Here is a 27,440-nt window from a genome sequence, read left to right as displayed (position 1 = left end):
CAGACTTAGTGAGATGGTCCACAATGATCCAAATAGAGTCATAGCCCTTGGACGTGTGGGGTAAGCCCACAACAAAGTCCATAGAAATATCCTCCCATTTTCAAACAGGGATAGGCAAGGGCTGCAAAAAACCCAGTGTACACATATTGTCTGCCTTAACTCTTCCACAAACGTCACATTCCGAGATGTATTTGGTAATATCCTATTTCATATTTGGCCACCAATATAAGTGACACAAATCATGATACACCTTGTTACTTCCTGGATGGATGGACACCTTAGAATGATGAGCTTCATCCAAAATCTTTCTTCTAAGCTCTTCTCTTGACGGAATAACCAATCTGTTCTTGAACCTCGCTACACCTCGATCATCAATACTAAAATGTGGACCACACCCTTTGGCAATTAACTCCTTGATATGTAGTATTTTCAAAACAGCTTGCCTTTGCTCTATAATAATTTGCTCAAGTAAATCTGAGACTAGAGCAATATGGGCTAGCACCTCAGCATGGTTGAGAGACAAGGAATCTTCTTCCACTTGATGCGACTTCTGACTTAAGACATCAGCTACCACATTAGCTTTTCTAGGATGGTAATGAACCTCCAAATTATAATCCTTTATTAGCTCCAACAATCTTCATTGCCTCATGTTCAGCTCGAACTGAGTGAAAATATATTTCAGGCTCTTGTGATCCGTATAAATATGCACTTTATTTCCCAACAAATAACGCCTCCAAATTTTTAGAGCATGCACCACAACAGTCAGCTCTAAATCATAGGTGGGATAATTCACCTCGTGCTTTTTCAGCTGATGTGAAGCATAAGCTATCACACATCCATCCTGCATAAGCATGCATCCCAATCTAGTCCTTGAGGCATCACAATACATATCAAATGGCCTGTCAATATCTGGTTGGGAAAGAATAGGAGCAGAGGTAAGAAACTTCTTTAGGGCTTGGAAAGCTTCTTCACAAGCCGAGCTCCATACAAACTTGCCATCTTTTTGGAGCAACTTGGTCATTGGTTGGGCTATTTTGGAGAAGTCAGGGATGAAGCGCCGATAATAACTAGCAAGACCAAGGAACTGACGGATCTGATGCACTGACTTTGGAGACTTCTAATATAGAACATCTTGCACCTTGCTTGGGTCTACAAAGATACCTTCATGTGTTAGAACATGTCCAAAAAACTACACTTGATCTAACCAAAACTCACACTTACTGAATTTAGCATACAACTTGTGTTCCCTTAATCGAGTCAGTACTATCCAAAGATGTTGTGCATGCTCTTCTTTGTTCTTGGAGTATATCAAAATATCATCAATGAACACCACCACAAACTTATCCAGCTCCGGCATGAAGACTGAATTCATGAGATATATGAAAAATGTAGGTGCATTGGTAAGACCAAAAGACATGACTAGATATTCATATATCCCATACCTAGTAGAGAAAGCTGTCTTTGGTATATCTTGTGGCCAGATCTTAATTTAATGATACCCAGAATGAAGATCAATCTTTGAAGACACCTTGACACCAGCCAACTAATCGAACAAAGTATCAATACAAGGTAAAGGATACTTGTTCTTAATGGTTACCGCATTAATAGGGCGGTAATTAACACACATCCGTAGAGTACCGTCCTTCTTCTTTACAAAAATAGCTGGACAACCCCATGGTGAAGAACTAGGATGGATAAAACTCTTCTCCAATAATTCCTCTAACTGCTTCTTCATTTTTGCTAATTCTTTAGGAGCCATGCGGTAGGGACGCTGTGAAATAGGAGTAGTGCTAGGTTCTAACGCAATGGAAAACTCCATATCTCTATCCGGTGGTAACCCAAGTAGATCTTTAGGAAAGACATCTGGGAACTCATAGACCACAGGAATAGAGGCAAGATCAGGAGAAACTTCAACATGAGCAACAATTGGTAAGGCTAGATCTGAGGGCATAAGGAGAGACATCCTATCCTTGGAAGAAAGAAGCCATAACTTAACAACTCTCTGCTTAAGGTCCAAGACTACCCCATAAACTCGCAACCAGTTCATGCCTAGAATTGCATCAATGCCTTGCCCAGGCAGCACCATGAACTAGTGGCGGTAAATGTGAGTGGCTAGCACTAATCTGACTGTTCCGTCCAAGTATTAACACACAACTATGCACCCAAAGTACTGATTCTATAGGCAATAGGAATAGCCATAAGAGATATATTGTGCCTCTGTGCAAACCCCATACTCATGAATGAATGCGATGCACTAGAATCAAATAACACATAGGCTGGGTGGGAATCAATGGTAAATATACCAGCCATCACAGATTCATTCTGCAAGATCTCCTCAGCCTTAGTGAAGTTGACTTGTCCAGAGCGGCTTACGGGCACCTTCTTCTTGATAATCATCCTCTTAACCAGACAGGAGTTGGCTGAAGGCTAGGAAGACCACGCAAGCTGGTTTTGTGGATACTCCTAAGCATAGTGGCCTTCCTTGCCACACTTGAAACAAGCACTAGGCTTGTTCCCCTACCCCTGACGAGGCAGAACCTACTGTCCCTGAGCCTGTTGTTGCACCTGTTGAGTAGGTGCACGATACTGGGTGGGAAGCGCCTGGTAAGTCTACTGAGGCTGACAGAACGACTGCCCACCCAAAGACTGATAGGGCACCCGCCTGACAACCTGTACCTTCTGAGCCTAGGGGTGACTAGAAGACCCAGTAATCCCCCGCTTGCGCTTCCACTCAGCCTGAGAGTCATGCTGAAGTGCATTCATCATAGCACCAAAAGCTCGGTAGTTCCCTGTGTACATGTCCTTCTATAGACTGCAAGAGAGGCCATAATAGAAATGGTCCATCATCTTCTCATCAGTATCGATGCGGATCCCAGCATACCGTGCCAGATGTTTGAACTTGTTCACATAATCCATTACAGACGTGGTCCCTTACTTTAGGTCCAGGAACTCTGTCAACTTCCTATTCAGCACACCAGCAGGAATGTAGTACTCTCTGAAAGCAGCGGTAAACTCCTACCAAGTCATACAGTGGTCCACCGGCTACATGGCATTGAACGTGTCCCACCATGCACTGGTAGAACCCAACAGCTGTTGTGCGGCAAAGCACACCTTCTGCTCTTCAGTCACAGTGAGCAGCTAAAACTTTTGCTCTAGAATACAAAGCCAATGCTCTGCATCTAGAGACTCAGCAGTCGACGTGAATGTGGGTGGGTGCATCTTCAAGAAATCCTAGTAAGAACAGGGCCCCTCGGGACCACGGGCACTACCCCTGTTCCTGCCATTGCTACTAGGGCCTCCACGGGCAAGGCCAACAATAGCCTAGGCTAGCATCTCCAAGGCACGGGCTGACTCGCACCGAGCAACCAGCATCTCCGCTATCATCTCGGCATGGGTCATCTAAAGTGATGGTGGTGGTGGAGGAGGAGCCAGAAGTGGGGCCTCGTGGCTATCCCCATTGGTGTGGCCATTGTCATCACCATGACTATTTTCACCCTAGTCTTCACTAAGACCACTGCCCATCCCAGCACTGGTACTCCCACAACCAGACCTTAGGTTCATCTATAAACAGATAGGAACCAACTATTAGGGACAACCCTCCAGATTAGGAACAAGAGACTTAGTGAAATGATAAGACTTTTATTAGAGCATTCTTTTAGGTTATCCTATCAATTCACTAATCTAAATTATACATGTGGGGGGAGTATAGTTTAAGCAAGATTCTCTTTTCATGATGCATGCATCGGCCTACCCGTTCACTCAAGCTGGAATATAGCAACATTCACAAAAATTTTTAGGCAAATCGCACACTCACTTTCTGCTTGCTAAATGATTCTTAAGCAACATAAGTTAGTGTACCTATAGAAAATTGATTATGTAAAACTAGTATCGCTATCCTAGATAGACCATATTGCTAGGGCTTATACTTATTTATATAATTTCATCGCATCCTATTTTTTGCAAAACTTTTGTTGATCAAATTTTAGGTTTTGAATAGAGTTATGAAACTCGTAGCCTCATTATTGGCTCCAATACCACCTGTGGCAGAACCACCCGAAATAGCACGCTTTTGGAGGCACTCGTCTTCCACCAGACACTAAGCACCCCGAGAGTAAGCTATATCAAATGGTTCCATCAAGCACACCCCAAGAGAGAATTCGAATAATCCTTGTTTTTCCTCTAGGATCCAATAGTGAGAATGAGTTTATAATACTTAGTCCATTTCATACAACAAGAATTCTCAGAAATACATTATTACAACACCAAGTTCAGAGTGTGGAATTTAAACAACGGAATTAAAATAAACATCTAACAATAAGATACAAGGATCAATATGTGCCCACCAGAAGAATCCTCCACAAAATAGCTACTCCTTAAGCTGCACCTACAACATGGGTAAATAAACCTTGAGTACATAATGTACTCGCAAGACTTACCGGACTAGTGGGAATAATTTTCTGACTCTAAAGGATATGATAGGCTTTATGGTTTGTTGGGTTTCCTTTTTGTAAAAAGCATTACTAATAGTGAATCCTTATGTATGTATTTTATTAGCAGTCATGATTAGTTTGTTAGCTAACCATTCTATGTAAGCACTGGTTCTACTTTCTAGCAAGAGTTGAGCAATCAGATCCCTTCATTCCCTTTCATCTTCCAGATCTTACTATGGTGCTAGATCGTAGACAAGTCATACCGTATTGCATGGCGATTCATGAACCAATGTAGCCCAGCTGGGTACCCCAAAACACATGCCCCACTTGTACCCTAGGCACAAGCAGGACCAACCCACCACTCTCCTATCAAGGGGTCTAGGTCCTCGTCCAAACTTAGACTCCAAGCCCCCACACCTGAGTCCTAGACTCAGTGTGGTGCTTAGACCTCCACCATCCTTCCTCCAATCAGTCAGTCCGAAAAGAGCCAGAACCCACGACAAGAGAGCAATGAGCCTTCCTGCTCCCACAAGCAAGTATGTGCCGAGGATAATAAGTCTATGACCTGACTAGAATCCAATGCAATGGTCGGTCCTTAATCGACACGGACAGGGAAAATAGTGTAACCAAGTTATGCCCCATTGGCCACAGGACACAACCTCTTACACCCACCAATATCCATACCATATCCCTACCCGGTCTCCATTTCTTTTCACCACTTTATCATGTGAGTGATAATAATAATCACCTATTGTGAGTAACGTCAGGTTACTCACGCTACCGATAGCCTAAGCATAGCAACTACTTGACCTATGCTAGTAGGACTCATAGGTAGGTTATTTATTCATGTAGTTTCAATATAAATCCTGTAACATAAATGCACATCACACATATATATATATATCTAGTGATCATTCAAAATAAAGGTTATTCACCGAGGCTTGCCTTGGGCAGGCACGATGTCAGCTCAGTTAGTCAGTGGTGGCTCTGAGACCTCCTCCTGCACGAGGATCTTCTCATACTCATCGATCACCTCCTTGAACTCATGATCTCTGATGGTCATGATCTCCACCAACTCGTTCTCTACATGCATGCGATGATGATGCAACACTTAGCATTTCGGCAACAACAACTCTTAAAATAAGAATACACAAGGTAAACTACTAAGCTAGCTCTAATGACTAAGATACTAAGCTAACTATCATCTTCATCAAATAAAGTGTTGGGTTCAACTAACAAACACCTAGCTTTACAAATGAAGGATATATCTCTATTTCTACTAACATTTTAATGTATATTTGAAACAAAGAGCATTTAACTACCCTTATGTTAAGTCTATGCTAAAGCTACAAAAATTATAGTGAGCACATAATAATACCATGAAGCTACTGTAAAATTTTCAAAGCTAAAGCTATCACCATTTCGCCATAAAAATTCCTACAATAATTAACCTAATAATATTAAGCACTCTCAAATGATTTAATAGCTCCTGATATCGACAAGTATATATATAACTAAATACACTAACAGATAGAGCATAATTTTTAGGAACTTAACAAAATTGGTTTCATAATTTTTGGATACCTACATGATTTTACATTAATCACCAAAGTTCAGCTCAGAATTAAAATGAAAAGCTATTTCTATTCTTAATGAAAAAGCTAAACTGATTTTGGCCCAACGCGGCCCACACGCGACATAGTGCGCGCGCGCGAGAGCACGGCGGCCCATGGTGCGGCCCACGCGGCACCGGCCCACACACGCGAGGCGGCCCACGGTGAGGAAGTCTATGTGCGCTAGTACATTAGCAAAAATGGCCCTAGACTATGTGCAAAACAATCCACAGTCCACATTACTCTTTCTATAGACAACGACTTTGCAACAAAACCCTCAGAACTTTCTCCTCTTTACAACGGCAAGGTCCTCGACCATCCCCGCGCGCATTGGCATGACGAGCGATGGCACTAGCGCTTATGCCAGCCACATGGGATCCACGCTAACCTATCTTTGAGGTCGATGCTCACCTAGGGTTCGACGTGAGACGATGGGCGGTGGTTGCATGAGCTGGGATGCCATAGAAGGACCTCTCCACGATGGCAGGAACCCTACGGTAATGGCGACAGTGTTCTAGTGAGCCGTAGCAACAACAAGGTGGTAGGGGTAGTGGGTGAGCAACAACAACTCACCAGTGACCTTACTGAGAAGCCAGCTCGGCCAGAGACAACCTGAGTGAGGCTAGCACGTGCACGCTGTGAGGTAAATGGCGGACACAAAGGCATGGCCGCATCAGCGGTGAGGAGGCGACACTAGAGCTGCAACTAGCGTGCGCACGATGAAGAGGGAGCCAAGGCAAGCTAGTGGTGTAGAGGAACTGGCACAGGGTGAAATGGTGGAGGCTGGCCACGACGTGGGCAGTGACGAGCCTTAACGACACGGTGGTGGACAAAGCTCCAAAATTAGAGCTTGACCGAGCCACAATCAAGGTGGGGTAGGGTCGACTGGAGAGGGGACATGAAGGCAGAGATGTGAGCATGAGGAATTGATGAGAGGTGCTAGCTGTCTGACTCACTGTGGCGTGACTCGGCGGTGGTGAAAAGCAGAGAGAGAAGAGAGGAAGAGAGAAATGGAGCGTGGCAGTGGGCTTGACTCATCCTTGCCTAGGTGGGATGTGAGCAGCGAGCTCAGGAGGCCCACGCACTGATGCTAGGGACAACATGTGCCCACGTTCGACCGACGTGGCCCGCGCGTCGTAGTGCCATAAATTGCATGGCGACGATGGCTCGCCCACGTGCACACGGCAGAGACGACACGCACAGGGCTGGCAATAGTGCAGAGATGCAGTGGACTGGCCGAACGTGATGACAATGCGATAGCAGCGATAGCATTGTGATGCGAGAAGCAGTGGCGGACACAATGGCAACGCAACATGGGACAGGGTAGGTGGCAGCAGCAGTGGCTCCGCGTGGAGGGCTAGCGGCAGCTGAGCCATGGCCAGGCCAGAGGCAGCCATGGCTGGCCGTACGCGCATGCATGACCAATGTGGCAACGCCCAATGCCCGAGCACGATGATCACGGCCACGTGACCAACCAGCCTAAAATCGATAACGCGCACGAATTTTAAAGCGCTCAACACAACCAAACGATTGCTTTAGGACCTAAACCGTCTTCACCATGCTCAAGATGGCACATGAGACTACCAAATCGAGCTATTACACTACACCACTCCTTAACCTAATCTATCACAATAAATTGCTAAACATAGCAATGTCTAATTGTTGACAGACTTGAAAATTTCTAGGTTTTTGAGCTGAATTTGATTTCCATTTGTGATTTCTAAGCTAGTAGAAATATTAGCTAGTAATAACATTTTTTGACTACAAGTATTTCATTGTCATCTACAAAGTTTGTACTTCAAACTTTATTTAAGTACCACATACATGTTCTATAGCATTTTTGCTTAATAAAAATTGGTTTTAAACCCAAAGTGATATAACATGACTATTGAACACTGTTCGCCTAAACGGTCGTTTAGCCCGTTTAAACACCGAGTAAACGCTACACGGTGGTGCGCTGTTTCCGTTTAATCACCCGTTTACCCCGTTTAATTGGCCGTTTAGCCCGTTTAATGGGACGTTTTGCCCGAATAATGGCTAAACGGTAGGTGACCGACTGTTTACCGTTTAGCGTTTAGGAAAACACTGCTATTGAATCAACTTTCGTTTTGCATTTTTGTTGATCATTTTGAGTTACAGAAATTGATCTACATACTTTATCACATGCATTAACACATAAACATGATGCTCATGACATGTTTTAGTAAATGATTTATGGTGTAACACTGAGGGTGTTACAGTCATCGATCCACGTGAACTCCCTCGATCACCGTTGGATAAGCTGACTTAAAACCATGTTAAAATTAATGTGTAGATCTTAGAAACGCATATGAGATGGTAGAGAGCGAATGGGCTCCGGAGTGGGCCGGCTGGCCTCCCCACTAGGCTGGCCGGCCTGCGATTTTGTCAAGTGGGCCTTCCCTTCGTGTGGTGGGTCCTGGACTCTGTCTTGAGTTGCCTTTTGCAGTTTTCATAAGTTGAATTACTTGTTGTTGTCCGTTTGCTTGTTTGGAGTGTATGACAGTGGTCTCAGGGCTGTTTTCTGGATAAATTCTCCTATATACAAATATTCACCAAAACTTATGGAATCCATTAGTTGAAAACCCTATACCTATATTTGGTGATATAATTAAGTATATATGTAGGCTATGTTGACAGTTTATGATTGACATTAGCAGCCGTCAACAAGTTCCCCCCAACCTTACCCTTTACTAGTCCCTAGGCAAAGTTAAACTTGAACAATAGATTAGGAGTTGCTACAATGCTTTCACGCCTCAAAAGTACACATGCGTTCAATCAAAAATTCTCCTCTGAATTAGAATAAACTGATCTAACTTTCAAACTTACCCACATTTCCTTCAACCATGGGGCTTCTTAGCCTTCACTTGGGTCTTGAGGTATTGAAAGATAGAACGATCAAGTCAAGCGCTATGTCTCAAGTTCTTTGTTCCACAATTGTTCCAGAGTTTTTATAAGTTTTCAAAATAAAACTCAGAGATTCTTTGTACGATACTCTCAAGTCTCTCAAAATATGTAGTATTTGTGGATCCTCACCAAGGCAAAAGTGATGTTATGCCTTTCTCTTCCTATAACTAAAGCTTATGTGGAGCTCATAGGAGTGGAGATAGCATGAAAGCATACTTGCAATACATATATTGTAAAGTCAAACAACGGATCCAAAGAGAGTTGAGTCATATAATCAAATCAAGATGTGCATGTGTATGGATATATGTGGTGGATATATATGGTGGCTATCCTAATTCTACTTTGCTCTTTGAAAACTTATCTCTCTTTTGAAACTTGGAAATACTTTTACTAGAGAGCAAGGGCTATCTTATTCATTTTTTCTCTCTTTTTCCAGACGGGCATCTAAGTACCCATTGTTTTAAATATCTTGGACACTTTTGTGTCCATTTTTTCTCATATTTTTTTCTTCTCTTCTGTTTGTTCTTTTTTTGAATAACTTTTGCATAGCCCATGCCTGTTTTCTGCAATAGCACTTTTGAGAGATAGTAATGGAGCTTTTATTTGGTGGATGGAAAACCTAACGAGCATGTTTTTGTTCACTCCCTAGTGTAAGAGTAAAACATTTTTGGATGGATCTAAATAGAAAGCATATTTTTAGGCCTGCCCCTAGTGTAGGAGTAGTGCATATTTGGGTGGTGTGTACGTGATCTTGACTTTAAGAGCATGAAAAATCTCCCATAAGAGTCACAAAGCTTGATAAAACTCAATGCAAAAGCAAGCAATATATATGTGGAAGTTTTTCTAGCCTAAATAATATGTATAGCTCCGGTGAGAATTCAAGCTTTGTCATACATGAACTCATCACGTAGCATTTTGTGTTTTTAAAAACTAAATCTCTAGAATTTTGGTGTAACTTGGAACAAGATAAATAGCAGCTCAGACCTTCTCATATCATATCCGTTAATTACCTAGACTTAGATCAAGCATATGCTACCCATGAGTTTCAAGTTTAGAGTAAATCCTTATATCAAAATAATCTTATCCAAAACTCAGGAGAATTCAAGGCTAAAAACTAGGTACTTGAAAGGAATTACAATAGACCAACTATTCACCATTTCCATTTAAGAGATTATTCAGAGTCATCTTTATTTGTTAACAGCTCTTAAAACAAACTATCATATACACTCTTTTTATTTGTTTTCATTCATCATTTTTAACTATTTAAAAGAAACTATAAACTAAAACAAAGGGGAATATTAGCATTTCTTAGCGACACCACTAAGATTTGTGTTTCCTAGGGATGCTGTCGAGAAATACCTTTGATGATAGTTCTTAACGATTACAGAATTAATATCCGCAAGCGCACGGATATATCATTCTAGCATTTCACCCATAAGTATTCAGGGTATAGTTATTTATATTTTTCCAAAGGAGGGCAAGGTATAAGAGTCTAGCATGGATATGAACAAGATTACATATGTGCATAGTGAACCAATAGTTGATGATACGGGTAAAAATGGTATATTTAGGATAGTGGACACACAATTTGGCCAACCTCAAGGATAAAAGGGAAAACAAAGAATAAAAGAATGACCCTAAATGGGGTAGGCATGTTCTAACATAGCCATGCAAAGAACAGTTAATGATCATACAAGATACATGATTAGAACTAGAACTAAGTGTAAGATAGGTCGGGAGGTCACTGAGTACTAGTCTGCCAGCAACCTCATGTGACAATTTAGACTCCTATACCCTACCCGAACGTGGGGGATTACGAGGGATGGATAGGGCTGTCACCACCTGTCACCTACCCCTCAACTAGAGAGTAGGAAATGTATTCCCATGTCCCTATGTACCCGGGCACCACGCCCGATTACACAGAAACTACCCACATCCCCCAGGACTCTGACCCTATGGATCGACAAGCATAGGACATGGGCACACCCGAAGGCATGATGAACCACCACCTCAACTTAGCTCTAATTCTATTCATATAAGTTATATGAATGATTAGGTATAAAGTTCTACATGTGAACTATAGTCTAGTTCATGAGTAAAGCTATATTGATAATGTGAGAGCAAGACCATAAGTGAACTCTTTGTATTATTCATACCAAGAATCCTCCAAGGTACAAGCTCTCCAATGAAGCTTCTTGCCTAACTCCAAATGCTACTAAAAGTAAAAAGAGTACAAGAGGTGGTAGTGAGGTGTATAGCTCAAAAATGGTGTGTGTGTGTTGAAGAGGAGCACTACCCCCCTTATTTATACTAGCTAGAGGTCAGTTTAGGGGGAGATAAAATAGGAAACTAGACTAAACCGACCCCAAGTGTCATTAATGCACCGCCTGTGCAAGGTGGGGCTTGGAAGAGGTGGGGGCGATGTGGCCACACTCCTGGTGCGACAAGACTTGGGCCATCCCTCCTCAGCATCGCCTTTGAGTTGTGGGCTGGTGTTTGGGCCTAGGCCCCTTCCACGTTGGTGCTCAGCCCAGATTTGATGACTGGATGGGCATTTGCTTGGTTCTTTGATGTATAATCTGCTTTACGCTTTCTAGTTTGCTCACTTTGACCATACTTCCCATGTATTTCATGTATATGTCCTGCAAAACACTAAGTACCCAATACATGTGGAAATATGTTAATAGTAAAGGCATATGTGTCATAAGTTTGCTAATTTCTCCTGTTTTGGATATAAATTGGTGGTCGGATATGGTCATTAAGGACCGCCAATAAATCCCCCAAGCTTAACCTTTGCTCATCTCGAGCAAATAGCTAAGTACTTGGTTGTTGATCTAGAGTTGCTACTATACCAAATATATTTTATAAGTGCCATGCCTATAACAAAGTATTCTTCCCCAATTTAAATAAGTCAGAATTTTTATCCACCCTTTACCTTGATCCCTGTAGGGCATATAGCTTTTCCAAGTTCTTGGGCGGTTGCAAGATAGAATGGTTATAATAGAATCATCAATCATTTATTCCTCGGTTAACCATCTATCCGGAGGTTTTATGAATTTTGTAAAATAAATGTAAGTTCCTCAAATGATTCTCTCAATCGCTCAAAGTGTATGTAACCTCACTAAGGCATTTGATGGTTGCCTTCTTTTCATCCTACCACTAAAGGATTTTTTGTGGAGTTTTGGGTAGGTATGAAATTGAGCATACTTGCATCACATATTTTGCTAAGTCAAAAACTAGACCTCACGGAGATGCAAGCCATACACTTTGATCAAGACGTGCAAATGTGTGGAATTTTTTATAAAGTTCTTAATTCTTAATATTTTTGGTACTCCTTTTGTCATAACTCTCTCTCTTTTGGATGAATACCTTTTTATTTGAAAGTATGGGCTATCTTTATTTATTTATTTTCTTTCTTTTCTTTTCTTCATGCTCTTTGGCATGTCTTTTTTTTCTCTCATGCCTTTTGGCTTGGATATTTTTTTCTTCTTGTTTTTTAGCATACCCCATACTATTCTTTTTGGCATATAAAATTTTTGAGAGAGACTCATGATAAATGAATGAAGTTTTATTTGGCGGATAGAAAAAGCATGTTTTTGTGTAACTCTCCGTGTAACAGTCAGCAGTTTATTTGTGGATGTACGTGTGTCTTGATCATGGGTGCATGACGAGAATCTCAACAAGGGTCACAATAATTTGACAAAGCTCAATGCTTAGACAAGTAGCATATAACTAAGGTTCGTATTTGAATCATGTCTTATGACCTTGGTAGGTATTCATAATCATTGAGGAACTTTAAATTTTAGCATTTTTGAAATTAAAAACTCCGGATGTCCAGTCTCTCTTAGAACAAAGTCACAGTAAATTCTATTTGTACAGTGTCTTAACTTCCAACAACTTAGAAAAGGAGCACGTATTTGGAACCCATAAGTTTTTAAATTTTAGGATGAGACATTTTTCTCTAATAAACTTAAATCTTGGGGAATCCTAAGTTACAACCTATGCCCAATTAAATTATAGATAGAGCAGCTATTCATCATTTCAACTTAGAAGAAACTAAACATTCTTAAAACACATATGAGAGTGGAATTCATATTTTTGGTATTTTTATCAGATTTATTTTTTTGGTATTTTATTTTTTCAATTTTTTAAATACTAATAAATAAATAAATGTAGAAAATAATGCAAAATTTTAAAATATGAAAAATAAAAGATACAAGTTACCTCTACGGGGGTCCTCCCCTAAGCTAGCTCATGGCCTATGGTTCGGGATTGTATCCCATGGACCGCCAGTAGGCCACCTGCGCGTCGTGTTGTTGCTTTAGCAGCACGTCCATTTGCGCCATCTGTTGCAGCTACTGAAGCTGCCACTAGGTCGTATCATGCACATGAGTGTTAAGTGTATTTTGAATTTCACCTCTGTGGATCTCCAGTCCTCCGAGGCGGGTGTTGATGCTGTCTAGCTTGCGATGATCTGAAGTAGACTGTCATGGCTTGACGGGTGGTGGTAGTCCCTCAGAGTCAGAGGAGTGAGCATGTCTCCATGATGCATCGTCAGCCTTGTGCCATCCCGATCCAACGAGCTTGTGTGGTTGCGGGGTATGCTACCAGCTAGGCTGGTACCCGGGTGTGATCCTAGGCGTCTACATGGCCGGGAACCACTCCGCATGGTATGCCTAGGGCACAAGCGTTGTCGGTGTTGGCGGTGGCTGTTGAGAGCTGCCTGCTTCATTTCTAGTCCTGGTCCTTGTTGACCTGCAAGAAACAAAACTCCTACGTGCTTCCTCTTGCTCGACAAGAGTGAAGGTTAGCTCCGAGGACTTGTACAAAGAGAATTCCGGGTTAGGTCATGGAATCTCATTTGTATACCTCGGGAAGAAAAACACAAGGTTCCCTGCATCTTCATATTTCAAATGATGCCCTAACATCAAGTAGTGCTCATCAATATCGATGTGTGGAGTAGAGATGTATGTCACATCATATCCATCCAATGCTCCAATACTAGCGGCAATACGAGTCACAAGGGACGTGCAAGGGTGTCGAATAAAAGATGCTCGGTAGTCCATCGAGGGGTGTCCCATGATGATAGATTTGTTGTAGAGGTGAGCGAGATCAGGAGCGAGATGGTAATACAAGCACCAAGACATAAGATTTAGACAGGTTCGACCATCAGTATGACGTAATACCTACATCCTGTGTTCTGATGTATTGAATTGAGATATATGGATCGTGTCCACTAGGAGACCCCTGCCTCTCCTTATATAGTCTGGAGGGGTAGGGTTACAAGGAAAGTATCCTATTTGGTACTATACAATATCTTGCGGTGCATGTCGAGCAGCGCCTTGCATGCCTTCATCTTGTGGGCTGGGCCACCTCTGATGGTGCGGCCCATGTCTTATCTTGTGGATACCGGGGGCTATACCTCCACAAAGGGATAGATGTGGAAGCCTTGAATGTTTCTAACCAATGTTCAAAAATTTCTTTTATAGGAGCAATTTTAGTCTTTTTAAGCATAACATAGAGAACTTTCATTTTCGCATGGTAAACAAATCAAATATCTTGTCTAGCAAACAAAGTCATGGCAATCCATCGATGCATGAACCTCAAAGTAGGATAATGAATATTCATATTTCGAGGTTGAAACTTGCCAACTACGTTTTGACCTGAAATTACTCTCCAAAATTCATGGCGATTAAAACCTTTGAGAGGATGATCTAAGTCAATTGAGCATTTTATACTAAAGCCTAAGTGAGAACTGAGATTCCTCCATGTACAATAATATTCTTTCTCAAAAATATGGAAAGTAATCCCACCCTCAACATCTTGAAAGTGCATAAAAATTGGAAACTCAGGAAGTGAGAACCTTGCTCATCAACAGGAGCAACGTTCTCCCATCCAACGACTTTTCAGATGGTGGCGAATTCGATGTTCATACCTATCTTTTGGAGAAGGTCGGGGTCATACGTAGGCGTGTGAACGAAGTCACGGTTCTTGATGAGGTTGTACGCTTGGATCTCCCGTTCTCCCTCCAAGTCAAGGTGGGGATCATCGTCGCCTTCTTCCATCGGTTGTTCTTGCTCCTCTTCTTGCTCTTCTGTCGGCTCAGTTTCTTCATCTTCATGCATCAGGCTATCTTCGGGCTTGGTGTAGCACGCACTTTGAGCTTCCATGAGAGCGACTTGAGCTTGCTCCCATGGCCTTCTTGAAAGCGCCAGTGAGCTTCCTACCGAACTTTCCCATGGCAAAAACAACACAACAAGCTCAAAAATGGGGTTACGTTAGCGAAACTAAACTGAACAACCCGCGAGCTTGGCTTGGTGGTCTTGAGCGTAGGATTTTTCTGTAGAGGTTTCTTGCACTACAACTTTGTTGGAAAATGCTTGAAAGAAAAATGGGAGCAAGTGAGTGAGTGAGGGAGAAAATGGAGAGAGTGAGGGTGAGGAGGGCCTTAGCCCTAGCTCTCCCATTTGTAGCCGGCCGAGCACCACCCAGGAGGCATGGCCTCAATGGCTAGGAGCCGTGGGCGAAGGCATAGGGCCAACGGCCACCTGCAGGGTGCGACCACACCTGCGGTGGGCCTGCTGCTGCCCCCCTTTGGCAGGTGGTGGCCAACGGCCATTTCAAACTCATGACTGTTGGGGTCTGCTTAGATCCCCAATGGTCTGCTCGAAAATGATTTTCCAACAAAAGTTTAGTAAATTTTTAATTTTTATAATTATTTAAAAAAAATAGAAATGATAACAGAAAAATCTATACTATCAGAAAATGATTTTTATTTTATTTGTCTAACAAGTTTATTTTGAAACAAAATTTTAAATTTTGAATTTTAAAAATTTGAAAATTTGAATTTTGAATTTTCTAAAAGATAACTATCGATTTACCTTCAGCAAGGGCTCGCTGCATGAACAAACTCGGGGGAATTCTCGGGTTGCCCCGGGATTTTTCCCGAATGGTTGACAGGAATAACGGTAGCTGTTTGAGCAATTTGAGTTTCAATCATCTTATTAAAACTTAGTTGGTTTTTTATAGAGGAGGATAAACTTTCAATTCTAGAGTTTATATTTTCAATCATTTTATCATTATACATAAACTCTTTAGTGATATTTACATTTATTTTCGCTTGACCTAGCACTAGGTCCTTCGAGGAAGGTTGATTCGAATTGAAATTTGAGTTGTAGTTTGAATTACCTCTTTGCAGGCGAGACTGGTTGTTCCACCCTGTTGTTATTACCTTGTCGTAACCCGTTATTGATGTATGATGCTTCTTCACGGGTTTTGGGGCAATCATTCCCTGAGTGTCCGACTTCTCCACAGACTTCGCAAGTCATTTGCGAGTCCATGGCCTAAACGATGGCCTTCATGGCTTCCTTCTCGTGGGCCCTTTTGTTCAGTCTTTTCAGCAGCCAAATCCATTTTTGCGGCAAGCATATCTACCTCCTTCATGGTATGCATGCCTTTTTTGTTGTTTTTGTTCTTCCCCCTAGCTCTAATTGGCCACCATCTTTTCAATGAGAGCCGTGGCTCCATCGATGGTGAGGGAAAGAAACGCGCCTCCAGCAGCGGCATCTACGTGCCCCTTCGACATGGGTGTTAGCCCCTCATAGAAATTCTGGAGCACGAGCCAATTCTTCATCCCGTGGTGCGGACATGCCATGATGTAATCCTGCAGCCTCTCCCATGCCTCGGGGATAGATTCCATTAAAGTCTGCTGGAAATTTGAAAATTTCCCCCTCAGGGCATTGGTTTTTCCCATGGAGAGAAACTTCGCGAGGAACGCCGTGGAACATTTGTCCCACATGTTGATAGCTTCCTTGTCCTTGTACAACCACTACTTTACCTTCCCCGCAAGGGAAAAGGGAAGCAGACGGAGCCTGATGCTAGCTGCACCATCATGACTAGGCCAGTGCGTAGCTCGAAGTTTCCATTGCCCAGAAGCAGACGGAGCCTGATGCTAGCTGCACCATCATGACTAGGCCAGTGCGTAGCTCGAAGTTTCCATTGCCCATGTTGATAGCGGGCCCAACGGGCACGTTGGCAACATCGGGAGTGGAGTAGTCGCAAAGTGTCGAGGCCATAGCGGTAGTAGCGGATGGTGCGGGGGTGACTGGTTCACTTGCCGGTGGAGTGGCAGATGAAGAAGCGGGCTCTTTCTTAGGAGTGCTCCGCTTACTCACAGGAGAGAACCCGACAAACCTCAAGGGGATCTTAGTAAGTCGAGCGCCAGCCGCCATGGCAGTTAACAACTTCATTAGCACAGCACGATAACTAACTAGCAAGTCGCGTTGCTTTTGCCCGTCTCGGTTTTAGGTTGGCAACCCGTTGCTTGATGATTACAAGAACGACAAGGGCTCTCTCGAGTTCCTGTGGAACCATGGGGTCATGTCCGACTAGACGTGGGCTAACATTATCCAGCACTGCAGCTTTGGCCCGTCCGATGGCATTTTGTGTGAGAAGGCGAAGTCACCGTTCAACTTCCGGAACTTCGTTAATACCGCCGGCAACATCAGCCAGTGCAACATTTATGCTCCGATATGCATCCAGGCGCCCAACGGGACAAGCTACTCCAGTAGCTTTGTATGTATAATATTATTCTATCAAATTCTTTAATCCTTATTGTTCTTAGAAAAGTTCTTTGATACTCCCTTAAGATTCGTTCGGTTATTTAGGAATGAGTCCCTGCAACGATTCCAGTTAGAATGGTTCACTAATTTGTGTAACGTTGATAAGCTGGAATACGTTCTAGCTGCATTCCGAACCAACCGAACGGACCCTAAAAGGAGCAGAATCCAGCAGGCACTTCTAATTGATGAATTATACCGATGTGTATAAATGTGACAGTTACCTGGCTTCGATCCATGCATAGGCAACTACGTCGAGGTCTACTTGAATTGCCCTGAGGTGCAGAAGGCAATCCATGCTCGGGCCAATACCGATTGGTCAGTCTGTGCGTAAGTAGTGCGAACTGCATGTCCAAACGTATTGTTTGCTCTTGGCGAACCCATTGGTTATTCTGACCTGAGACCATCTGTCATTGGTTCAGGAGATTGCAGTGGAACGACTGGCCGTTAAGCATGGTGCCAACGCTCTCGTGGCTTATCGACACCGGATTAAGAGTTTGGGTGTACAGGTAATTGCCATCCCCATCGATCTTCCGTACTTGTGCCGCAAACTCAAACAAAGGAAAGAACAAATTAAAAATCACCTGATAACTTTTTTATTGTTAATAATCATCATGGATAACTCGTTGGCAGTGGCGATACAGATGACGTTTGCCCCATTACTGCAACGAGCTACTCTGTCAAGGACCTCAGTCTGACAGTCACAAAGCCATGGCGCCCGTGGTACACTCCTGCCAATGAGGTAATGCACGAACTCAGCTTCGAAGAAGAATATGCGATAGGATTATTTATATGTGTTGAATTGTGATGGTTTATATGCACAGGTTGGAGGCTACATTCAACGATACGAGGGAGGATTCACGTTTGCCTCCGTGAGGGGATCTGGTCATCTGGTGCCAAAGTTTCCAACCTAAAAGATCGCTGGTTCTCTTCTACTCCTTCCTGAAAGGCGTGCTTCCACCTGCCGTTTCATTGTGGCATCCGTGAGACTGTGGAACTAGTCCAAGTCAATCTACAATAAAAAAGAATTTCAGTCTTAATGGATATATACAAATAATAAGATCCCACAACACGAAAAGATTTCCGCAACTATGAGACCCTGTGCAACCGTTTAGGGTGGCGTTTAGACACTGTTGATGCACTGTTCAAAACAATGCTACTATCCCTATTTATACACCGTTACTGTCACTGTTCATGAACTTTTGATTCACTTTTATTTAACCATTGCTTCCTGCAGCATCTACTGTTCATGCACGTCGTGTTAACCGGAGCGCGCATACCATGGGATTTTTTTTTAATCTTTTTTATTCAATATTTTAATAATTATCGCTCCTAATTTTTTTTTTTGCGGATCTAACACTTTTTTTCGCGGCAGCGGCTGTCGCACGATATGCAATGGCGCGGCAACATTTGTCACGTTAGACGGAAATGCTATCTATAGATCGTTGATAACAATGTGTATGTAATGTGACATTGGTCTTATCTTGTGGAACGGTTTGGACTTGTGATTTATGTCTATATAACGATGAATTATATATGTTCTTGTGAATTGGACTTGCAATGTTAGTTTATATAATATTATTGTGCCTGTGGATACAATGTTTGAATTATATATGCATATATGTATATATGTTCTGCTCAAATTTAAATTTTGAAATTTCATTTTTTATGAGAAAATATATTGTAGGGGCAGTTCTAGATTGAACCGCCCCTACAACTCTAAATTATAGGGGCAGCTGGTGTTACAGCCGCCCATACAAATAATTTTTATAGTTACCGGTCGCCTATATAAATCGATTTATAAGGCTGGCTTGGGAACCGTTCCTATAAACTCTTGATTTGTAGAGACTTTGTGGTAGGGCGGCTGGCAAAATCGTCTCTACGAATCATCACCCGCCGCTCCTACGAACCCTTAGTGTAGTAGTGACCATTGCCGAGCTGAAGCTAGTGAAAGATCGAACATGTGTTGGAATTCTGTCCAAAGGGCAGCTAGCATATTCTCAACGGCTTATATTGGGCCTGCACGCGTTGATAGAAATGTCCACCTTGGTCTCTACGTCATCGATCCGATCGTTTGGGTCCTTGTGGAGAGGTGTCACCTCGGCATCGTCGGCATCGCCGAAGAAACAAACTTCCGTTAAGATCGATCCAAAACTCCAACGTTGGACGCCGACTACGCCAGACAACTGGGGACTATGCGAAGCAAAGACGCTAGCAAATCTGTAAGAAATAAACTACAGGCGACTTGGTCGTGCAAGTGTTGCCAATCCATTACAGCTAGGCAGCTAGCTCATGGCGTTCGTAATTCGGAGAAACCAAACTCCCGAATTACAGCCAACTCTCTCTCTCTCTCTCTCTATATATATATAAACACGAGATGATCTTTGCATTCAGATGATCGAGCAACGAGCTCGCAGAGAACAAAGATGGCGCCGAGGAATCAGATCTCGTGTTGCATTCTCCTCGCGGCGATCCTACTCGCCCTACCGCTGACGAACGCCGCCGCCCTGGACCAAGCCGCGCTGCTGAGGCAGCTCATCGAGTCCCGGCAGGCCCAAGCAAAATCGGCGACCGCAGCCGGGCCTGCCGAAACCGACCCATGGGCTGACCACGTGAGAAGCTTCGGTCACCTGCCCACGTACTGCAAGTCGCCCAAGGGCAGCAAGGAGGCTGACAGGATCAAGGCGCTGCCGGGGCAGCCGCCGCGCGTCAATTTCGAGCAGTACTCCGGCTACGTGACGGTGGACGAAGAGCACGGCCGCGCGCTCTTCTACTACTTCGTGGAGTCCCCCTACGACGCCGCCTCCAAGCCCCTCGTCCTCTGGCTCAACGGAGGTGAGCAGCTACAGGGTGTTTGCAGCATGCAAGCTCGTTTTGGTGTTTGATTTGGTACTAGTGATGAGTTGTGTCTCTTCTTGCACGCGCGCGCAAGCAGGGCCAGGGTGCTCGTCGCTGGGAGCAGGCGCGATGACGGAGCTGGGCCCGTTCCGTGTCAACCCCGACGGCAAGACCCTGAGCAGGAACAAGCACGCCTGGAACAACGGTACGTAGCCACGTATGTAGTTGGTGACGGCTGTGTTGTTATTGCAAAAGAAAACGAGGTACCTGCGAGACAACGACTAGACCGGTGTCATCTTTCTGACGTTTTTTGCGTGAGAACAACATCATGCAGTGGCCAACGTCATCTTCCTTGAGTCGCCGGCCGGAGTCGGGTTCTCCTACTCCAACACGTCGTCGGACTACGACAAAAGTGGTGACAAGAGGACGGCAGTGGACTCGTACACCTTCCTACTCCACTGGCTCGAGCGGTTCCCCGAGTACAAGGGTCGCGACTTCTACATCGCCGGTGAGAGCTACGCCGGCCACTACGTCCCGGAGCTGGCCGCCGTCATCGTGGCCGTCCGCTTACTCACAGGAGAGAACCCGACAAACCTCAAGGGGATCTTCGTAAGTCGAGCGCCAGCCGCCATGGCAGTTAACAACTTCATTAGCACAGCACGATAACTAACTAGCAAGTCGCGTTGCTTTTGCCCGTCTCGGTTTTAGGTTGGCAACCCGTTGCTTGATGATTACAAGAACGACAAGGGCTCTCTCGAGTTCCTGTGGAACCATGGGGTGATGTCCGACGAGACGTGGGCTAACATTACCGAGCACTGCAGCTTTGGCCCGTCCGATGGCATTTTGTGCGAGGAGGCGAAGTCACCATTCAACAACCGGAACTTCGTTAATACCGCCGGCAACATCAGCCGGTACAACATTTATGCTCCGATATGCATCCAGGCGCCCAACGGGACAAGCTACTCCAGTAGCTATGTAAGTATAATATTATTCTATCAAATTCTTTAATCCTTATTGTTCTTAGAAAAGTTCCTTGACACTCCCTTAAGATTCGTTCGGTTATTTAGGAATGAGTCCCTGCAACGATTCCAGTTAGAACGGTTCACTAATTTGTGTAATATTGATAAGCTGGAATATGTTCTAGCTCCGTTCCGGAACAACCGAACGGACCCTAAAAGGAGCAGAATCCAGCAGGCACTTCTGATTGATGAATTATACCTATGTGTATAACTGTAACAGTTACCTGGCTACGATCCATGCATAGACAACTACGTCGAGGTCTACTTGAATTGCCCTGAGGTGCAGAAGGCAATCCATGCTCGGGCCAATACCGATTGGTCAGTCTGTACGTAAGTAGTGCCAACTGCATGTCCAAACGTATTGTTTGCTCTTGGCAAACCCATTGGTTATTCTGACCTGAGACCTTCTGTCATTGGTTCAGGGGATTGCCGTGGAACGACTGGCCGTTAAGCATGGTGCCAACGCTCTCGTGGCTTATCGACACCGGATTAAGAGTTTGGGTGTACAGGTAATTGCCATCCCCATCGATCTTCCATACTTGTGCCGCAAACACAAACAAAGGAAAGAACAAATTAAGAATCAACTCATAACTTTTTTATTGTTAATAATCATCATGGATAACTCGTTGGCAGTGGCGATATGGATGACGTTTGCCCCATTACTGCAACGAGGTACTCCGTTAAGGACCTCAATCTGACGGTCACAAAGCCATGGCGTCCGTGGTATACTCCTGCCAACGAGGTAATGCACGAACTCAGCTTCGAAGAAGAATATGCGATAGGATTATTTATATGTGTTGAATTGTGATGGTTTATATGCATAGGTTGGAGGCTACATTCAACAATACGAGCGAGGATTCACGTTTGCCTCCGTGAGGGGATCTGGTCACCTGGTGCCAAGTTTCCAACCTAAGAGATCGCTGGTTCTCTTCTACTCCTTCTTGAAAGGCGTGCTTCCACCTGCTGTTTCATTGTGGCGTCCGTGAGACCGAGGAACTAGTCCAGATCAATCTACAACCGAGAAGAATTTCAGTCTTAATAGATATACGAATAATAAGATCCCACGACACGCAAAGATTTCTGAGACCCTCTGCAACCGTTTATGGTGGCTGTTTAGACACTGTGTTATGCCTGTTCAAACACTGCTACTATCCCTATTTATACACCGTTACTGTCACTGTTCATGAAATTTGATTCACTATTATTTAACCATTGTTTCCTGCAGTATCTACTGTTCATGCACGTCGTGTTAACTGGAGCGCGCATATCATGGGATTTTTTATTTTTAATCCTTTTTATTTAATATTTTAATAATTATCGCTCCTCATTTTTTTATCGCGGCAGCGGCTGTTGCGCTATATGCAATGACGCGTCGACATTCGCCACGTTAGACGAAAAGGCTATCTCTAGGCAGTTGATAACAATGTGTATAGAATGTGACATTGGTCTTACCCTGTGGAACGTATTGGACTTGTGAATTATGTATATATAACAATGAATTACATATGTTCTTGTGAATTGTACTTGTAATGTTATTTTCTATAATATTCTTGTGCCTGTGGATACAATGCTTGAATTATATATATATATGTTCTGGTCAAATTTGAATTTAATTTGAATTTTTACGGAAAAATGTACTGTAGAGCAATTCTAGATTGAACCGCCCCTACAAATATAAATTATAGAGACGGGCTGGTGTTACAGCCGCCCCTACAAATTATTTTTGTAGTTACCAGACGCCTCTACAAATCGATTTGTAAGACCGGCTTGGAAACCGCTCCTACAAACTCTTGATTTATAGAGACGGTGTGGTAGGGGCGACCGGCAAAATCGCCTCTACGAACCATCGTCAACCACACCTACGAAGCCTTAGTGTAGTAGTGACCATTGCCGAGCTGAAGCTAGTGAAAGATCGAACATGTGTTGGAATTCTGTCCAAAGGGCAGCTAGCATATTCTCAACGGCCTTATATTGGGCCTGCACGCGTTGATAGAAATGTCCACCTTGGTCTCTACGTCATCGATCCGATCGTTTGGGTCCTTGCGGAGAGGTGTCGCCTCGGCATCGTCGGCGTCGCCCGGAGAAACAAACTTCCGTCAAGATCGATCCAAAACTCCAACGTTGGATGCCGACTACGCCAGACAACTGGGGACTGGGGTGCTATGCGAAGCAAAGACGCTAGCAAATCTGTAAGAAATAAACTACAGGCGACTTGGTCGTGCAAGTGTTGCCAATCCATTACAGCTAGGCAGCTAGCTCATGGCGTTCGTAATTCGGAGAAACCAAACTCCCGAATTACAGTCAACTCTCTCTCTCTATATATAAACACGAGATGACCTTTGCATTCTGATGATCGAGCAACGAGCTCGCAGAGAACAAAGATGGCGCCGAGGAATCAGATCTCGTGTTGCATTCTCCTCGCGGCGATCCTACTCGCCCTACCGCTGACGAACGCCGCCGCCCTGGACCAAGCCGCGCTGCTGAGGCAGCTCATCGAGTCCCGGCAGGCCCAAGCAAAATCGGCAACCGCAGCCGGGCCTGCCGAAACCGACCCATGGGCTGACCGCGTGAGAAGCTTCGGTCACCTGCCCACGTACTGCAAGTCGCCCAAGGGCAGCATGGAGGCTGACAGGATCAAGGCGCTGCCGGGGCAGTCGCCGCGCGTCAATTTGGAGCAGTACTCCGGCTACGTGACGGTGGACGAAGAGCACGGCCGCGCGCTTTTCTACTACTGGTTCATGGAGATTGCCCTGGAACGATTGGCCGCTAAGCATGGTGCCAACGCTCTCGTGGCTTATCGACACCGGATTAAGAGTTTGGGTGTACAGGTAAGATGCCCATCCCCATCGATGTTCCGTACTTATGATGCCAACAATGCAAACTCAAAAGGAAAGGACAAATTAAAACTCAAGTGATTAGTTTTTATTGTTAATAATCATCATGGATAACTCGTTGGCCGTGGTGATATCGATGACGTCTGCCCCATTACTGCGAAAAGGTACTCCGTCAAAGACCCCAATCTGACTCTCACAAATTCATGCCCATGGTACACTCCTGCCAACGAGGTAATGCACATGAATACAGCTCCGAAAGTGAAGATGCAATGCAATGGGATTTATATGTGCCGAATTATGATGGTTTGCATCCACAGGTTGGAGGCTACATTCAGCAATACGAGTGAGGATTCACATTTGCCTCTGTGAGAGGAGCTGGTCATGCGGTACCAAGTTTCCTAGCCTAAGAGATCAGATGTTCTCTTCTACTCCTTCTTGAAAGGCGTGCTTCCACCTGCTATTTCATTGTGGCATCTATGAGACCGAGGAACCACTCCAAGTCGATCTACAACCAAGGAGAATTCCAATCTTACTGGATATATGAATAATAAGATCCCTCGACACTGAAAGATTTCCACGACTCTGAGACCCTTTGCTATTATTTATGGTGCTATTTATTTTTTTTCTTTGCGAATATTTATGGTGCTATTTAGACACTGTTCAAACACGGCTACTATCCCATTTTATACACTTTTACTGTCACTGTTTTTGATTCACTATTTGACCGCTGTTTCCTGCAGTATCTACCGTTCATGCACGTCGTGTGAACGCATTTTTCATCCACGCGTGTGGCAGAGCGCGCATACCATGCTAGTAAACTTTACGTGCGGGCGAGTCACGAGGATTCCAACCAGTCCTCGACAAGTTATTTTTTCTCGGATGCAATTAGCCCGAAGTATGACTATTGCCAGTTCTTGCTAAAACATAGTGCCATGTCAAAAGTGAAATAAAACATATACAAAACAACCGCTCTCAATAAAAAGTTTTATCCTATGATTTTATAGATATTTAAATTCATAACTCATAGAAAGTTGGTAATCGTGCTAAAAAAAGTTTAAACCCTATAAAACTCATTTCGTCTCTCTTTTCTTAAAAATATTGTCATGTCATAAAAAATGCCTATGTGACAGTCTACTAAATGCGGATGAAAATCCCATGAGACTTCTACTGAGACTGACGTTAAATTTGAAATCATGTTTATACGAGCGCCAATACATTAAGAGATGTGATAGATAGATGATGGAAATGGAAAGGCTTTCCATTACTCAGACACTGACAATTGGCAGCCACCAAATTCAGGGTACAATCAGGGAGTGGACCCACAAGAGGATTCTCATCATCCCTACCCCCCCCCCCCCCCCCCCCAACATAGCTAAAGCATGAGCAACAGGAATTACATGTTCTTGGGACATCACTAGTTTTAAAAGAAGAGAAATTAAGCTGGGCGAGCTCCTGATTTTCCTTGATCAGCTTTCCTGCCGGTGACAAGCACCACTGATTCGAGTCTATTGCTTGTTTTACTAGCAGAGCATCAGTTTCAATCACCGCCCTTGAAATACCAAGATCAAGCTGTCCAGAAGGGAAGGATGGCGCTCCTCTCTCGCACCCTTCCCACCCACGCCCTGAGCTCCCCTCCTCCGTTCACCAAGCTCTTCTCCTTCACAACTCCAATGGCCTCGCTTGCTACTAAGCCCAGTGTTGTAGTAGTGATCGTGATCCCTTCAGAATGGAGCTCCCAGGACTCAGTTTCCGCCCGGGGTCTGGTGTCCAGAAAGTGATCAGGAGTAAGTTTGGTTCCTCTGTTTCTCCGATCTCCCTGGATCGTGCATTTTTTCTAGTTGTCTCCTTTGGTCGATGCAAATTTTAGCTTTCTCCTGCATCGGTCAGCGTGATTCTCCAGGCCACGATCGGTGGCCTAGCTAGAGATTTCGATGTTCTTGCTCTTGGCGATAGAGTTTTCAGGTTCTGGGTCTCTTCGAGGTTGGTTGGTTTTCCTATCTTTAAACTTCATTCTTTTGAGTGTTCTCTCTTCAAGATCTTCTTCCATCTTTGGGGCAATGGTGGTCCTAATTGGATCAGGGAATGGAAGCTCTTTTGTGGGCAAGAAGAAGCTTCTTGGTTGGTTGCCAATAGGAACATATCAGCAAAGCAAAATGTGTTTGTCAGGGCTGATCATTCGTTTGCAGATGCAGTGAAAAAGACTCCACTCACTGGAGATAACCGAGTTCCAATCCCCCAGAATCCAGCTAGGAAAAGTGTTTTTGATCAATTGTTCTTCCCTGAAGTTTTTCATAATTTCAAGAACAAGGGGAAAACACCTATTGGTCAATTTCATACGGCAGGCCCCACTCAGTTTGAACAAAGAAGTGTTTTGAATTTTGGCTCGAGTGCTGCAGGAAATCTGTCAGGTCCACTGAAGCTCGGGATTTGCTCTTGTTGTCTGACTGCTGGCCATGCTAGAGAAGTGTGCAAATGTCCTATTAGATGTTATGTTTGCTGGCGTTGGGGACATACTGCGCTTAACTGCCCAGACGCCAGTAACGGTGGTAGTAAAGCAAGGAAGTTTACTGCTGCTATTAATGATAAAGGGATTCTGGAGAGGCCCGAGTGCACTGCCTTGGACACGGAATTGAATCTTGGGCCAAAGTAGTCAAGCCCACCCATCTTCTCTTCCTTCTCGGACTAGGCCAGAACTTGGGCGACCACCTCGCAGATAGCGCCACCGCTGGAGCCATTTACTATGAACTGGCCAACAACCTTTGTGCCCATGACTAGTGGACCCAAGCTGAAGGGGTCCCAACCGCCGGTGACTGAGGTACGTTTGGGCAAAGGGTGCTCCAATGCCCCTATGTCCAACGCCCCTTCGTCTTCGTTTGATATCCCCCTACCACCGCTCCCCAACAGTGCAAGCACTCCACACATAAGAAAACCCTCCTTCAACAGTGCTAATCAAACACCATTGCCGCATCATCAAGCTTCAATCACAGCCAATACTATCCCGCTAGCGCCTGACATGGCGTTTCAGAGGGCGCAACCGGGTCCCTTGAAGCCAGATGGAATGCGCATTGAGGAAATCCCGAACAGGCCAATGATGGTTCGTGCTGTTGCTAGAAGAAGGCCACGGCAGTGGAACAACGACCTGGCAATCGCAACAATCTCGGCT

The 27,440-nt window shown here is 44.2% G+C and overlaps 3 protein-coding genes, 1 non-coding gene and 1 pseudogene across 4 annotated transcripts; all 5 read left to right on the top strand.

Annotated features, from left to right (window-relative positions):
- LOC136551944 (serine carboxypeptidase 1-like) overlaps positions 1-18,573 on the top strand; it is a 70,044-nt pseudogene extending 51,471 nt beyond the window's left edge.
- Positions 16,600-16,706, top strand: LOC136553050 (small nucleolar RNA R71). The gene has a single exon (XR_010782955.1). It is a non-coding gene; the product is annotated as a small nucleolar RNA R71 (small nucleolar RNA).
- Positions 18,574-20,012: 1,439 nt separating the features above from the next.
- Positions 20,013-20,471, top strand: LOC136548740 (serine carboxypeptidase 1-like). The gene has a single exon (XM_066540159.1). It carries the CDS (start codon positions 20,013-20,015, stop codon positions 20,469-20,471), a length of 459 nt encoding a protein of 152 aa, XP_066396256.1.
- A 65-nt stretch (positions 20,472-20,536) lies between these two features.
- Positions 20,537-22,597, top strand: LOC136551943 (serine carboxypeptidase 1-like). The gene is made up of 7 exons (XM_066543471.1): positions 20,537-20,629; positions 20,759-21,033; positions 21,133-21,399; positions 21,664-21,773; positions 21,866-21,952; positions 22,077-22,185; positions 22,268-22,597. The coding sequence occupies exons 1-7, from the start codon at positions 20,554-20,556 to the stop codon at positions 22,427-22,429; spliced, it is 1,086 nt and encodes a 361-aa protein (XP_066399568.1). The 5' UTR covers positions 20,537-20,553; the 3' UTR covers positions 22,430-22,597.
- Positions 22,598-23,824: 1,227 nt separating this feature from the next.
- Positions 23,825-25,044, top strand: LOC136548739 (serine carboxypeptidase 1-like). The gene is made up of 2 exons (XM_066540158.1): positions 23,825-24,271; positions 25,018-25,044. Exons 1-2 carry the CDS (start codon positions 23,825-23,827, stop codon positions 25,042-25,044), a joined length of 474 nt encoding a protein of 157 aa, XP_066396255.1.
- Positions 25,045-27,440: the final 2,396 nt, after the last annotated feature.

The sequence above is a fragment of the Miscanthus floridulus genome, chromosome 4 (assembly GCF_019320115.1).
Source record: "Miscanthus floridulus cultivar M001 chromosome 4, ASM1932011v1, whole genome shotgun sequence".
NCBI classification, from domain to species: domain Eukaryota; kingdom Viridiplantae; phylum Streptophyta; class Magnoliopsida; order Poales; family Poaceae; genus Miscanthus; species Miscanthus floridulus.
This window is presented reverse-complemented; position numbering and strand designations above follow the sequence as displayed.

Bases quoted from the DNA above. Each gene is read 5' to 3' on its own strand.
- LOC136548740 (XM_066540159.1), top strand. From the start codon at position 20,013: ATGGCGCCGAGGAATCAGATCTCGTGTTGCATTCTCCTCGCGGCGATC.
- LOC136551943 (XM_066543471.1), top strand. From the start codon at position 20,554: ATGACGGAGCTGGGCCCGTTCCGTGTCAACCCCGACGGCAAGACCCTG. The intron at 21,953-22,076 runs GTAATTGCCATC...ACTCGTTGGCAG, and splicing joins TTAAGAGTTTGGGTGTACAG to TGGCGATATGGATGACGTTT. The intron at 22,186-22,267 runs GTAATGCACGAA...TTATATGCATAG, and splicing joins GGTATACTCCTGCCAACGAG to GTTGGAGGCTACATTCAACA.
- LOC136548739 (XM_066540158.1), top strand. From the start codon at position 23,825: ATGGCGCCGAGGAATCAGATCTCGTGTTGCATTCTCCTCGCGGCGATC. The intron at 24,272-25,017 runs GTAAGATGCCCA...TGTTTCCTGCAG, and splicing joins TTAAGAGTTTGGGTGTACAG to TATCTACCGTTCATGCACGT.